This window comes from Plasmodium coatneyi, chromosome 3 (genome assembly GCF_001680005.1).
Source record: "Plasmodium coatneyi strain Hackeri chromosome 3, complete sequence".
NCBI lineage: Eukaryota > Apicomplexa > Aconoidasida > Haemosporida > Plasmodiidae > Plasmodium > Plasmodium coatneyi.
In genome coordinates, this window is record NC_033558.1 from 973,486 (window position 1) to 987,096 (window position 13,611).

Below are 13,611 nucleotides of genomic sequence, written 5' to 3' on the forward strand. Positions count from 1 at the left end.
ACTTTAGCCCTTCCCCAAAATTGCTATTCCCCTCAATTGTGCCTTTTAACGTGTTGTTAAGCAACACATGGAGTGACTCCTGTGAAGTTTCCCGTTCAAGTGTCGCGCATAATGCGAATGTGCAACGAACCGGTGTGTTTATCAAGGGAAATAAAAAAAATAATAAATAAATAAAATGAATTGAAATTAATTCAACTTAGCATAAATTCGAAAAAAATTTACTTTTTTTTAAGAGGAGTGTTTCCACTTGTTCATTTGGGGGAAGCTCTGAGCCGCGCTATTTTCCTGGCATTTTAGAAGTGCAGCAACCCCGATGAGCTTAAGCAATGCCATGTTGAAGACATGCATGAGAAAAGCGCGGCTCAAAGCTTAGTGATAAAATAATTCACTTGGGAAAAATGAACCACTTGGCTTCTTCCCTCGAGGCATCATCAGCGTTCACCTTGCAACGTTTGCGTATATTCTTCTTCCCCAAGTATGTGCCTCGTGAAACGTTAGAATTGCTGAAGGCAAATGGGAGCATCACAGAGGGGGCACAGAATGTTGAGGAGACATCCAAATGGTGGCGAATCGATCGTGCATGGAATAAGGGGCTCTTAAAAAAAGTCGTGAAAAATGGCAAAAGGAACAATTCTTCGGATGACCGCATATTGAGAGTGCCCTTCCACGATCATACAATAAGTGAAACAATGTGGTCATTTAAAAAATTCAATAATATGAAAGGAAATCTCTTAAGCGCTTTGCAAAAGGAACGATTTGATAATCGACGGGGGGTAGTGTCGAGTGGCCTTTTTATAAATCTTAAATAGGAAAGCTCCTCACCCGCATCCACCTTCTTTGCCGAGCGTTAAACTGTTGTATGCACATTTAGAAACGCTGCATGCACATTTCCCCGTTGATCATTTTTTTTTTTCTGCTTAACTTGTTTTATTCTTCCGTGAAAAATGGAGGCGTTTGAGGAAATCCTCTTAGTGGTTGTTCTAAGTTGGGGTTATCTGATGAGCCCCTAGGTTTTTTCCTTTAAGTGTCTACACAGTACCAATGGCACGAAATCGCTCCATCGTGTAATTACGAGACTTGAGCGAAGGGCTCTGGCAAGTGGAACCACATCTGAGAAGCAACGACGTGGTCGATCGTGTGTCAAACGGATGCACATGCAAGGTTGTGTCAAATGGATTGGCAAAACTGGTTCACGTAAAATTGTTAAATGAATACACATTAAATCGGCAAAAAAATGTATCATTCAAAAAAGAAAAAAAGTTGAAGCCGTCAGTTGACAATTTCTTTTAAGTAAAACTTTACACATTAAGGAACAAAAAATTGCAAGAGGCCAAGTAGCAAAACAACAAAACAATTGAACCATTGAACAATTGAACAAATCATATGAAAAAAACATCTGAACGAAAAAACTAAACTCTAAATCTTAATCCTTTTCTTGTAAAACTCCTCTCTTCTTCTACTTGCGTGAAACCATGTGGGATACTGCATACCTGAAAAGGGTGACGCTAATTTCTTTTTTTCTTCTCGCGGTTAAGTACTTGGAATATTATTCCATAAAAAAAGGGCACAGAAATGAACGCACCAGTTCTTTTGCGAAACCGCAAGCAGATGCGTTAGGGCACTACTTAGGAGGGCGCACCCATGAGCGGAAAACACTGACCAGTTTTCCAGCAGGGTTCCCATTGCACAGTAGTAGCAGCGGTGTACCCCAGAATTGCCCTAAGGAGGATGCGTTAAGTGTAAATGGTTATATCAAACGGAATAAAAAGAAGGGTGGCGAAGTATGGGCACTCGACCAAAGTAACCTTACTTTGTGCTACAATGGGGTGACCTCCCACGGGGGGGAAAGTTGCGCTAAGCCGGTTGCATCAGCGCGAGTCGGGGCAAAGAAGAACAACTGTGCATGCAGTGATAAGGACGATTTTTACAAAAATGGAAAAGAGAAAAATGCACCCATGCTGGGTGGGAAAATTGTAAACCGAATTATCTCTCACTTCTTTAAATTGCTTGACGAATGTGCACAAGTGAAACGTAAGCTAGCCAGTGTGTTGGAAGTTTTTCTCACTAGAGGGGGCACGCACAGATCGAATTTTTTTCCCCCCCCTGGAAACCTAGCCGACGGTGGTGCATATACATTTATGGATGAAGATAAAATTTACAACAAATTTTTTTATCATCCTTATGTGCTTCCTCCAAATGGATACTTAACCACAGATGGAGAATTGTTCCCTTTTCACTACTCCCATTCTGACCGTGTCGGAATTATTAATAGTGAGGGCATAACAAATGGCAGAATCACTCTGGACGAATGGCTAGAAAAAGGAACACATGAACTGGATCACAAATCAACATGGGATAGAATGAGGTGCAAAATTGACCCCTTGGGAGGAAGCATCAGGGGCATGTCATCGAAAATGTCAGGCAGAAGGTTATCGGACGAAATACCGCTGGTCAAAGGGGGCAATAAGGACGGCCAGGGGGATAAGGGGAAAGATGATAGACGCAAGGATGACGATGACGCCAAGAAGAACACGCCTTTGCAAGATGGTTATACAGTACACCATCCCCCGGAGAAAGATAATAAGAAGAAAAGAATATGCAGGTTGTTGTCACCTCAATATATGTACCAAATTATGCCAAATTATGAAACGGAGCTAGAAGAAAAAGAAAAAAAAAAAGAATGTATTAATTGCAGGATATTGTCAGAAGGAAATTCCAAAATTGAGGACAAGGATAAGGATGAAAAATATAAGACAGATGAACAACAGGAAAATGACAAAAATGAAAAGGAAGAACCTAAAAGATCGATATGCAGAATCTTGCAGGAGAATGATAAGAAACAGAGTCGTTCGACCAATAACATCGATGGAATAAGAGCAAACGACGAAATATTAAGAGGGAAGGATGGTGCAAGTAGTAAGGGGTATAGACAGTTTAGAATCCTGTTAGAGCAGGATCAAAGGTCCTATTCCTCTGCAATGGGAAAGGGTGCAGAAGGAAGAAAGAATCAGCGAGTCAATGGTGTATGTGGTCGGAACAGTAGACAGCTTGCAATTCTACAAGAACATTTTTCACCAGATGATGATTCTTCAGACATGAATGGATATGATGGAGATGGAATCAGAAGCCATGATGGAAGTGGCACGAATGGTAAGCAATTTAGGATTCTAGCGGACAGTCCAGACGGAAGTGATGTATATTTGGAGATAGATGGACTTGAGGGAAGTGGCGGAAGTGGAGGAAATGGGGATGATAAAAATGGAGGAGAGGGGGGTGATGCAGTCGTCCCTAACAGTAGGAGGATCAGAATTCTTGCACAAAAAAGTTCATCATCAGATGGAAGAAACTATGAATCAGATAGTCTATTTAATGATACTAAAACTCCGAAAAATGGAGATGAAGGAGAAGAGTCTGATGGAAGCAACAGGGGAAATGGTTCGAATGGTAGACAATTTAGGATTCTGGCACAAGATGGTTCATCACCAGATGATGAGAAGTATGAGTCAGGTGGAGGAAATGAGGGTAGTAGCGCAAATGAGGATGATACGAAGGAAGGAAGGACAAATGATACGTTCGGATTTCAATGTAGAGGGTTCAGAGTTCTGACAGAGGAAGGTTCATCATTAGATGGAAAAGGCCATGGGTCAGAAAAGGGAAATGAAGTAGATGTAAGTGGGGGAAGTAACGGAAACGGAGATGGTGAAAATGAAGAAAAAAAGGAAAGACTCTTGTCTCACTATAGAAGGCCTAGAAATTTAGCAGAAGTGGGTCAATCATCCGATGGTAAACTCAAAATCATGCCAGGTGGAGCAGGGGGACATGGAGGAACAGGATCTGAACAAGGAAATAATGGAGAAACTGATAATAACAATTGCTCAGACTGTAGAAGGATTAGGATTCTGATGGAAGATGTTTCTCCATGGGATGATACAAATTACAACGCGGATGGAGGGGAAAGTGGAGGCAGTGTTGGTAGTGGAAGTTCCTCGAATATTAGACGCTTTAGGATCTTGGTTGATGGTGACCAAGAATTTCCCTATAATGATGTCAAGATTGGGGGGCAACCAATTGGAGGAGGTGTAGGACATGGAAATGGAGGAAATGGAATGGGCGGAAGTGGAGATCAGGGAACTCAGTCTGATGGAAGCAACAACAATGGAACTAACACAAATAGTAGGCAATTTAGGATTCTTGCACAAAAGGATTCATCAACAGGCGGATCAGAGGATAAGGAAAATGAAGGAAGTGAAGGAAGTAAAGATCGGGGAACTCAGTCTGATGGAAACAACAATGAAGCTAACACAAATAGTAGGCAATTTAGGATTCTTGCACAAAAGGATTCATCAACAGGCGGATCAGAGGATAAGGAAAATGAAGGAAGTGAAGGAAGTAAAGATCGGGGAACTCAGTCTGATGGAAACAACAATGAAACTAACACAAATAGTAGGCAATTTAGGATTCTTGCACAAAAGGATTCATCAACAGGCGGATCAGAGGATAAGGAAAATGAAGGGAGTGAAGGAAGGAAAAATCAGGGAACGCAGTCTGATGGAAACGACAATGGAACTAACACAAATAGTAGGCAATTTAGGATTCTTGCACAAAAGGATTCATCAACAGGCGGATCAGAGGATAAGGAAAATGAAGGGAGTGAAGGAAGGAAAAATCAGGGAACGCAGTCTGATGGAAACGACAATGGAACTAACACAAATAGTAGGCAATTTAGGATTCTTGCACAAAAGGATTCATCATCACGTGATACAAACGATGATTCAGGTGGAAAAGAAGGTCCATTAGATTTAAGTTCGAGAAGTAAAGATCGGGGAACTCAGTCTGATGGAAACAACAATGAAGCTAACACAAATAGTAGGCAATTTAGGATTCTTGCACAAAAGGATTCATCAACAGGCGGATCAGAGGATAAGGAAAATGAAGGAAGTGAAGGAAGGAAAAATCAGGGAACTCAGTCTGATGGAAACGACAATGGAACTAACACAAATAGTAGGCAATTTAGGATTCTTACACAAAAAGATTCATCACAGGATGGTACAGATTATGATTCAGATGGAGGAGAAAATGATGGAAATAAAACTAGGGAAAGTGTAATTAAGGGGAATGGAGGTCAGGGAAATGAATCTACTGGAAACTACAATGGAAATGGTTTTAACAGTAGAAAGCTGAGGATTCTGGCTCAAGAAGGTTCGTCAGGAGATTGTACGAACGATGGGCCAGATAAGGAAAATGAAAGAATTGTAGGTAGGGAAAGTGTCATTGAGACAAGTGGAAATCAGGGAAGTACAACACATAGAAAACGTGATGGTCAAGGATCGAGTACTAGACAACCTAGTCTTTTATCAAAAATGGACCAACCAAATAAGATCATCAACGGATCAGATGAATTAGGCACAGGAGTGTTTGGTGGATCAGATGGAGGTGACCAAGGGGGTGAAGGAAATGGCGGAAATATTACTGATGATAGAAAAGGTGTACTTTTATCAAGTGCTATTTTGTCCTCTACAGATGGGCTGCAAAAGAGCGAAGTGGGATATAAGGGGGAAGGGAAGGAAGAGGAAAGATTGTCTAAATATCTGACGGGTGATGTGGAAAAAATGTCTAGTGGATACAGCACCAAAGGAGTGAAGGCAGCGTCGGAGACAGAAAAGGGAAGAGAGGACCGAAGTTCGAGTGAAAAGGTGGATATGTCACCCAGATTTAAAAAGTACGATATAGATGAAGAGGAGGAAGAAGAAGATGAAGCGGATGATGAAGAGGAAGAAGAAGAGGAAGAATTAAAGAAGATCGAAACAAATAAGGGTAAGTACTACTCATGTAACATAAACGAAACGACCCAATCGTTGAATAAGGTTGCTGGTGATTATGTCGGTTCGGCTCCTGATAGAAAGGCGAATAAGTTGAAGCGCCTTATTAAGGGCAGTTCCGGTGAGTGGGGAGATTCCCTGAAGTCTTCCAGTTTGTCTAACTACGGAAAATACGGGAATTATGGGGATCATTCCAGTCAGGCTGCTACTCACAAGCATGCCAGTTACAAGCACCTGTTCAGCGAAAGCGCTTACATATACAGAAGGGGCAACTACTACTTTATCAATCCGAGCCCATTTAGTATAGTAAAAATGAAGCAGCAAGAAGGAGTGCGACATCCTAAAGGCAGCCGTGATTACATGGACTGCTACGCCACCTGGTTTAGCAGCAAGCATAACTCATCACGGGGAAATGAATATGCCCATAGACATATAAAGCAAATAGAAGAACTACTCCCCGGTTCTTTAACAGGTTTTAAAAACAACGATGGGTATATGAGATTACTTGTGCCTTCCTTTGTCCCAGAAGACACATTTTTGCATTGCCTTTTTAGAAGTGAGTCTTATCATGGAATGGTGGATGGAGAGGGTCACGTCAGTCGAACTGAGTCATACCCTGTGAAAATTTATTTGAAGAAAAATTTAAGCAAAACGAAAGGATGCTCCTTTCAAGTGAAGGAAGGAAACGTATTTCACAAGGAGTATGCAGAGAGGGAGTCATTCCTAACCAGGAAGATAATCATGAATGAAAAAAACAGTAGCAACAACGAGTGTGTGATAAATGCGTTTAACGAAATTGTGGGATTTCAATGTGGACCCCCTTACTACAGAATGGACAAAAAGGAAAAGCACACTCTGGACGGTTATAACATGACCAGTGAGAAAAAGGAAGACAATCTGATGAGCCAAGGTGTATCCAAAGGAGCCTTTTTTATGACTGATCCTCCATACTGCTTTGAGCATGTGAATGAAAATCAGAACGTGATGGATATTTTGCCCGGCAGTTTTCCCTTCCCAAGTTCGAATATGTTGGCTGGACAGATTGAAGCAAACCATACGAGGTATATAAAAGTGGACAAGTTCAGTGAGAGCAAAACTATTGCATGCTACTGCAACTATTATAAGGATAACAGCATCATGTATTCTGGAAAGATAATTATAAAAGTGCAACCCAGCCAAGACGCGCATTTGAGTAGTAAAGGTGGTCACCTAGGGGAGTCTGAAGAAAAGGTAAATTTTGTCAAAGGGGTGGAAAAGAAGAAGGGCGCTGCTAAGGAAGATATGAATCTTATCCTAGAAAAGAGAAGCTCACATAGGGGAAAAAACTACGACAGTGATAGGGATGCACACGGTGGGGGTAAGAAAGGGGCTGCTTCCACCGAATACACGCAGGACATGGCAAAGAAGAACTTCATCTCCAACATTAACCCCAAACACAAGGAAGGAATAAACAGCATTTTCTTCAAAAAGAATATGGGGCTGTCGACCGTGAGTTATGACGTCATCCAACGATTTGGCGACAAATTCAAGGGTGAATATGTTGAGGAGGTGCCCCTGGAGGATACCTACAGGGAGGAAGGTGACTCTGCTGGAGGTGCCTATACCGACTTGGATGGCGAAGCTGACACACAGGAATATGACGATGAGTACACAGATGCGTATACCGATTCGTATGCTGATCCGTATGGAGAACCCTACGATGACGCGCATACCGATCCGTATAGCAGCCTCGAGGATGATGCCAATGGAGACTTCCTTCTCGACTTGGACAGCCTCATGAATGAAAACGCACCCTCCAAATATAAGCCCCTAGACGGAAGCGTTGATCTGAAGGACAGTATCATGCATGCTGGAGAGTCCCAAACCATTACTGTCATTAACAAATCTAAAAATGTTAAGCTGATGCTTCCACAGTTGGGGGCAATGAAAAAGACGGATGGAGGGGATCGGGGGCTCCCCCACCCTAAGGTGATCTCAGTCGTTTATGAAGAGAAAGGGAATAAACATGAGAATGTGAACAAATCGCTCAAACTGTTTAAGGAGTTCTTCCCTCCTGTGGTTAGGGAGCCCGAAGTGGTAGACGCGAAGAAGAACGTGGATGTTGAAGACGGGGTGGACCCTCTAGAGGGGGAGAAGGATATACATGAAGAGGGAAAAGACGAGCTGATCGATGAGGAGCAGGATGAAGAAGGCGTTGGGGAATGGATAGAATGGGATGATCGGAAGGATGGAAAGTTTGATAAGGACGGGAAGGACATGCGCGACTTCAACAACCAAGCATTCAGCAAAGTGCAGAAAAATGAAACGAATAATACAATCGATGGAGAGATAAGCGATTCTGGTGACGACCCCAGTGGGGAGAAGGAGGACGACGGAAGAGACTCATTATATGCAGAAGACGAATACATACTGATGAGAAAACGAAGACGCGATGCGAAGGATTCACGCTCTGGTGAACAACCATCACAGGAAAAAGGACGACCACGGAGAGAGGTGAAGCGAGAGGCGCAAAAGAAACGGGCGAATAGTGCCAAAGATGGAAAACAGGGCAGCGATTCACGTGCTGATGAGGGTGACAAGCACAGGGGACAACCTAATGGAGAGAAAAAGGAACATCTCGAAGGAATCATGGACGAACAATCTGCAGAACGACGTGGTGCAGATAAGGTTGATCAAGTTGAGGGACTAAGTAAACAGGTGGAGGATTCAAAGGAAGGATTAGACCCACCTAAGGAGGAAACTGACGGGATGAGTGGTGAAATAGGTGAGGGAAAAATATCAGATAAAGGGGGAGAAGACCAGAAGAACGAGGCGAAAAACGCACAAAATGTTGAACCACAGGGGAGCAAAAGTTCCAACGGGAAGAGGAAAAAAAGGATGAGAAAAAGAATGAGAGAGAAGCTGCAAACGAAATGATCCAAGCGAATTAGGCGGACCATCCGAACGAATCAGAGAGACAAAGACGAGTGCGTTCTGTCGAGCGAAACAACCTCATCACATTTTTCATTCAACTCAAAGAAGGAAAAATACCACACCAGGATGATCACTACCTTGCACGGGTATTTGCGATGCGAAAAACTATGTGGTTTAAAACATGGATTAGTATACCATGGGGAAAACCCCATTTCGCATGCAAAAGTGCAGGTATCAAAGGAGATTATCCTTTTTTCCCTCTTCATAACCACGCATACTACTCTTTTCATGTGCACTAACCAGCTTTGTCCATCTGAATGGAGCGACCGCTGGTTCCCATTTCGTGCATTGTCCTCTGCAGAGTTGCTCATAGAGTAAGGGCATTTGCACGACTGCGAAATGTCTACCTTTTATCGCATATGTGCATATTTAGATGAGATCACTTTTAGATGAGGCACTTATTTTTTCCTTTTTTAGCACCCATGGGGGTAAAGTGTGTCCAGGCGTGCGCATTCTGCGTCGGGCACTTACAACACATGGCGTGAAATGCTTACACACCTTTCATCACCTATTCGTGCGTCTATATTGTGCACGCGTGAGAGAACGAATTCGTGACGTAAGTTGCGAAGACGGTAAATGTGGCAAAATCTGCCAAGAGTGATGCGTTGAAAAATGTAAAAAAAAAAAAAAAAAAAAAAAAAAAAAAACTATGACAAATGAAAAGACAATCACAAGTGATATCACAAGTACAGACCGAGCGGATCCTCCTTTGAAGCCCATATTTAATCGGCTTGCAGGGCGTATAGAGTAAATATACGCAGGCAGCCCACACCTGCATACGAGGAACACGTAGAGTGCATTGCACCGACACCGTTCAGGTGAAAACTGCTCCGAGTTCACATAAAATGTGCAGCAGTTGAATTTATGGACAGCCAAATCTTTTTCATTTCCTAACAGAGTGGAGGTCTATCGCCCAGTCTGTGCGTTTTTAAGGCATTTGGTTCTTTGGTTTTAAGTGTCTTGTGCCGCCTCTATGGCAGATCCATTTGGGGGTGGCTCTCCCTTTCCGTGTTCCATCATGTGTGAATACCCGTTCGGTAGTGTATTATTTGGGGAAGGATCTTTCTCACCGTCTGCAGCGTTCGACCCATCTGCTGCTTTCTCTGGGTATACCCCTTTCTCATATTCAATCGGTCCTACTGACGCACCGCTGAGAGGCTCTTCCTCCAAAACGTCATTCATAAAATCGTCCCTTTCCCCTGCTGTTGTTTCAAGGCTGTCTTTCTGTACATACATTTCGCTCATCATTTTGTGGGCACTTTTGGGGATATTGCGTCTGAACCTGGGGGAGGCCAGTCGTCTTTTTCCTACACAAGTGTGTATATGTGGGGGGAATAAACATGCAGTGATATGCGCACATGCACGATACAACTTTGCACCGTTACTGTAGAGTGGTTCACACATTTCCGTTTGGCTTACCCATCAATTTTTTCATGTTGCTTTCTTGCAATATCATTTTTTTCCGCAGCTCCAATTTTTCTCCGCAAGATTCTTTGAGGAGTTTTAGCTGAAGGGGGCATGGATAATGCAAACATGTGCATGCGTGAGTGCACTCTTTTTTCTTTGCTCTAACGGTATATGTGCGCCACGGATGCACCATTTTGACGCTCCCCCTAATCCTACCCCGTTGGTAAAAATCGTTATAGCATCGATGATGTAGGACAGGTTATGCTCCGAGTGAATGCTCAAATTGTACTTCTCATTCTCATACGTGTACATAATATTTGCATTGGTATTGTTTTTACTATCAACCACGATTCTCAATATATTTAACATGGGGATGTTTATGTCTCGATGAATGTTTCGCTCGATTATCGTCTCGATGTTAATCACTTCTTCTTCTTTGCCGTCCTTGAAGCAGAGGAAGCACAGGAACCACTCCCCTGCAGGGTGTGGGGAAAAACGGCATTTCAATGTGGGCAAATAATCGAAATTGGGCGTAGCGGGATGCAGCAAAAACAGGTTTAGCACAACCGATATATGGACAAATGCGTGCACAGTGCGACGCACCCATTATCTCCTTCGCCGACATGTACTTCGGCACGTATGCGTAAAAATCGAACACGCAGATTTCTTGTTCTAGCACGAAGCTCATCAGCATCAGTTTCTGCATCAGACTTATATCGTTTATGTCCTACAGGAAGGGGGAAAAATAAAATGATAAAGCGAACACGTGGATGGTGTTTATGAGGTTTTTCTCTTTTTGCTAAGGGGTGGTTGCCTAGTCAGGAGTAATGAGTCTGTCACGGGCGGACATGTGAATATGTTTTCTATGGTCGTGGAAGCGGTGGGGCAAAACCCCATGTGGAGTTATCCCCTTCGCTTTCATTTTCTCCTTTTTGTTTTTTCCCCCCTGTGTACCGTGTCCGCATCTATTAGGGACAAATTCTTATCATCGTCATAGAACTCCTTGTGAATATTTTGCAGGTTAATATTCTTCTTGTTGGGACTTTTGGATTTGTTTTTCCATAGTTCGAGTCCGTCCTGTATGAACATGCACTCGTTAGGGCACGCATATTTCTGAACTGCGGTGGTGAGAAGGGGGGGAAATGGCTAACCGTAATTGTGTGTGGGTTAATTCCGTGACCATCATAACTCATGCATACGTGAGAGTACGTTTCCTCATATATGTGTGGTCACATATCTGCGGGGGGACTAACTTTTGTAAAAGGACATTTGCACTTTGCATATTTCTTGCCCATCCTTGAAGCACACGAACCTGGACAGATTCGGGTGAAAAGGAAATGGGGGAGGTTTGTTCTACAAGGCTGTATACGGGTATACACATATATTCTGAGATGCCTAAGCATGCGCAAGCTCTGGGGTAGAGCCATCCATGAACTGACCACTCGTTTTTAGGGAAGGACTTGTTGATGACGCTCGAATTTATGTCTATGCTAATCTGTCCAATGTGGACCTTCTTCGTTAATTTGGTCGTGAACAGGTCGACTTTGAGCGTTTCATCGCACTGCCTGATTTTTATGTCCACTCGTTGGTCGATATGTATTCTGTTTTTCTTGTTGGTGGGTATTTCTGCCAGGTAGGGAAGTTAAGCAAAGGGGGTGGTTAATCAGGGGATCATTGGTGAGGAGGCTCTGTTGCGTGGCAGTGCAATTACGAAACAGTCCCATCACGCTGAAGATGCATCCGAGGGGCACGTCCCGCTCACCCAGGGGAATCGTTCCCATTACCATCCGTTTGGAAATCATATTTGTCCGTGCTGAAAATGATGTATATATGTTTGTACTTATTTATGTTAAATATTTCGTTGATTTTTACGAGCAAGTAGAAGGTCCTGTAGTTGTGCAGCCCGCTGAAGTAGTACATGGAGGCTGCAAAGGGGGGGAAGAAACAGTTGGTAAAGAGGTGGGCAGACGCACCGGTAGGTCGTTGCTCCGGCGGTGTAGCAATATGTCAATATGGCGATGTCCTGTTTCCATTTCCCACCGCAGGCAACTCCCTACATACCGAACGGCTCGAAGTCGCTGATGTGCGGGCAGGTCCTTTTGTAACTCTTTATGACATATTTTACGCATCTTTTCGATATGCTATTAAATTTGTTCTTAAAAAGGTTAAATATGAATTTTGTTCCGAACATTGGCTTCTTCTTTTCCAGTTCAGGATTTGTAGTCGTTTGCTACTTTGTGCTTATCTATTTTAGGTGGTCTTTCCGTGTGGGGGTGCACATCTGAAGGGATGTCTCTACGAAGATGACAAATAGGCGCGTAGTTGCGTGCAGACACATGTATAAATATTTTCCTCCGTGTAATTATGCATGCGTAGCTATCCTCCACCACGACTCACTCCGATGAAGGGCGCAATTCATTTTAGTAGTCTATCAGTTGGAAATGTTTTGCGAACAAATCAACTTGACTGAAAAGGAATGCCACAAAGAAGTTACACATTTGAGGGTGCCATAGACGTTTCTGTTTCTGCTTATGTTTATGTTTTTTTTTTATTATTTTTTTTCTGTGTGACTTTTTAGTTAACAGAACAGTTCTGATTCGTTATTTTGTTATTTTATTTTTTTTGTTTTATTTTGTTTTCATTTTTTTTTCCCCATTTTGCGTGAATCTACGCCGTCATTTTTTCGCGCCATAAATGCTGCACATGCAGAATGGCACTTCTTTAGTCACAATATTGCACCTCTTTTTTTTTCTGCTAACCGTTTTTGGATTTGTTCACCCTTGGGCGGACATATATGTGTTAATTTTTTTTCCGCCAATGTGGGTACATTTTTATATTTTTTTTTTTCGCTTTCTTAACGCTGATGAGGATTTTGCCAAAGGCGCGGTTCGACATATTCTGTCCGGGATCCCCATTGGAGGAATTTACGAAAATGTGGACAATTTTTCCGCAAAATTTGCCATCCCTCCTTTTTTACCATTTCGACGTGGCACCTTGTGTGGGGTGTCGGCTTCCACCACGTGTCTGTAAAAAAAGACGGCTCAACCTTTTTCACAAATAGGTTAGGCGCCCAACTGTTCATGTTTTTTTCTCATTGCCTGCGTGATGCCACCTGTTCGGAAGGGAACTCCCTTATTATTGGAACATCCGACCGAAAAATTCCCCAGTGTGGCTGACTGGTTTGTGCCTGGGGTTGCCAGCTAACCGCACGGGATTCGATGCTAACTCTCAACTGGGAGGTTTCGCTAATTTGGGTGATACGGACACAATGGTGAAGCAGCGATAAGCGAAAAAGGAATAGGTACATGGGAGAAAGGTTAAATGGGGGGACAAAATCACAAGTTTTTTTTTTTTTTTTTTTTTCAATTTATTCCATTTGTCTATTCGACATATAGGGAACTTCTTACTAAAA

General features: G+C 42.8%; 2 protein-coding genes across 2 annotated transcripts; one reads left to right on the plus strand and one right to left on the minus strand.

The window, feature by feature from the left end:
- Positions 1–1,472: 1,472 nt before the first annotated feature.
- Positions 1,473–8,735, plus strand: PCOAH_00005960 (Sequestrin; the record flags this gene model as incomplete). The annotated part of the gene is made up of 1 exon (XM_020057407.1): positions 1,473–8,735. One exon carries the CDS (start codon positions 1,473–1,475, stop codon positions 8,733–8,735), a length of 7,263 nt encoding a protein of 2,420 aa, XP_019912951.1.
- Positions 8,736–9,743: 1,008 nt separating this feature from the next.
- Positions 9,744–12,390, minus strand: PCOAH_00005970 (Uncharacterized protein; the record flags this gene model as incomplete). The annotated part of the gene is made up of 9 exons (XM_020057408.1): positions 9,744–10,099; positions 10,212–10,299; positions 10,416–10,675; positions 10,803–10,926; positions 11,154–11,317; positions 11,453–11,511; positions 11,639–11,825; positions 11,984–12,124; positions 12,261–12,390. 9 exons carry the CDS (start codon positions 12,388–12,390, stop codon positions 9,744–9,746), a joined length of 1,509 nt encoding a protein of 502 aa, XP_019912974.1.
- Between the last annotated feature and the right edge of the window lie 1,221 nt (positions 12,391–13,611).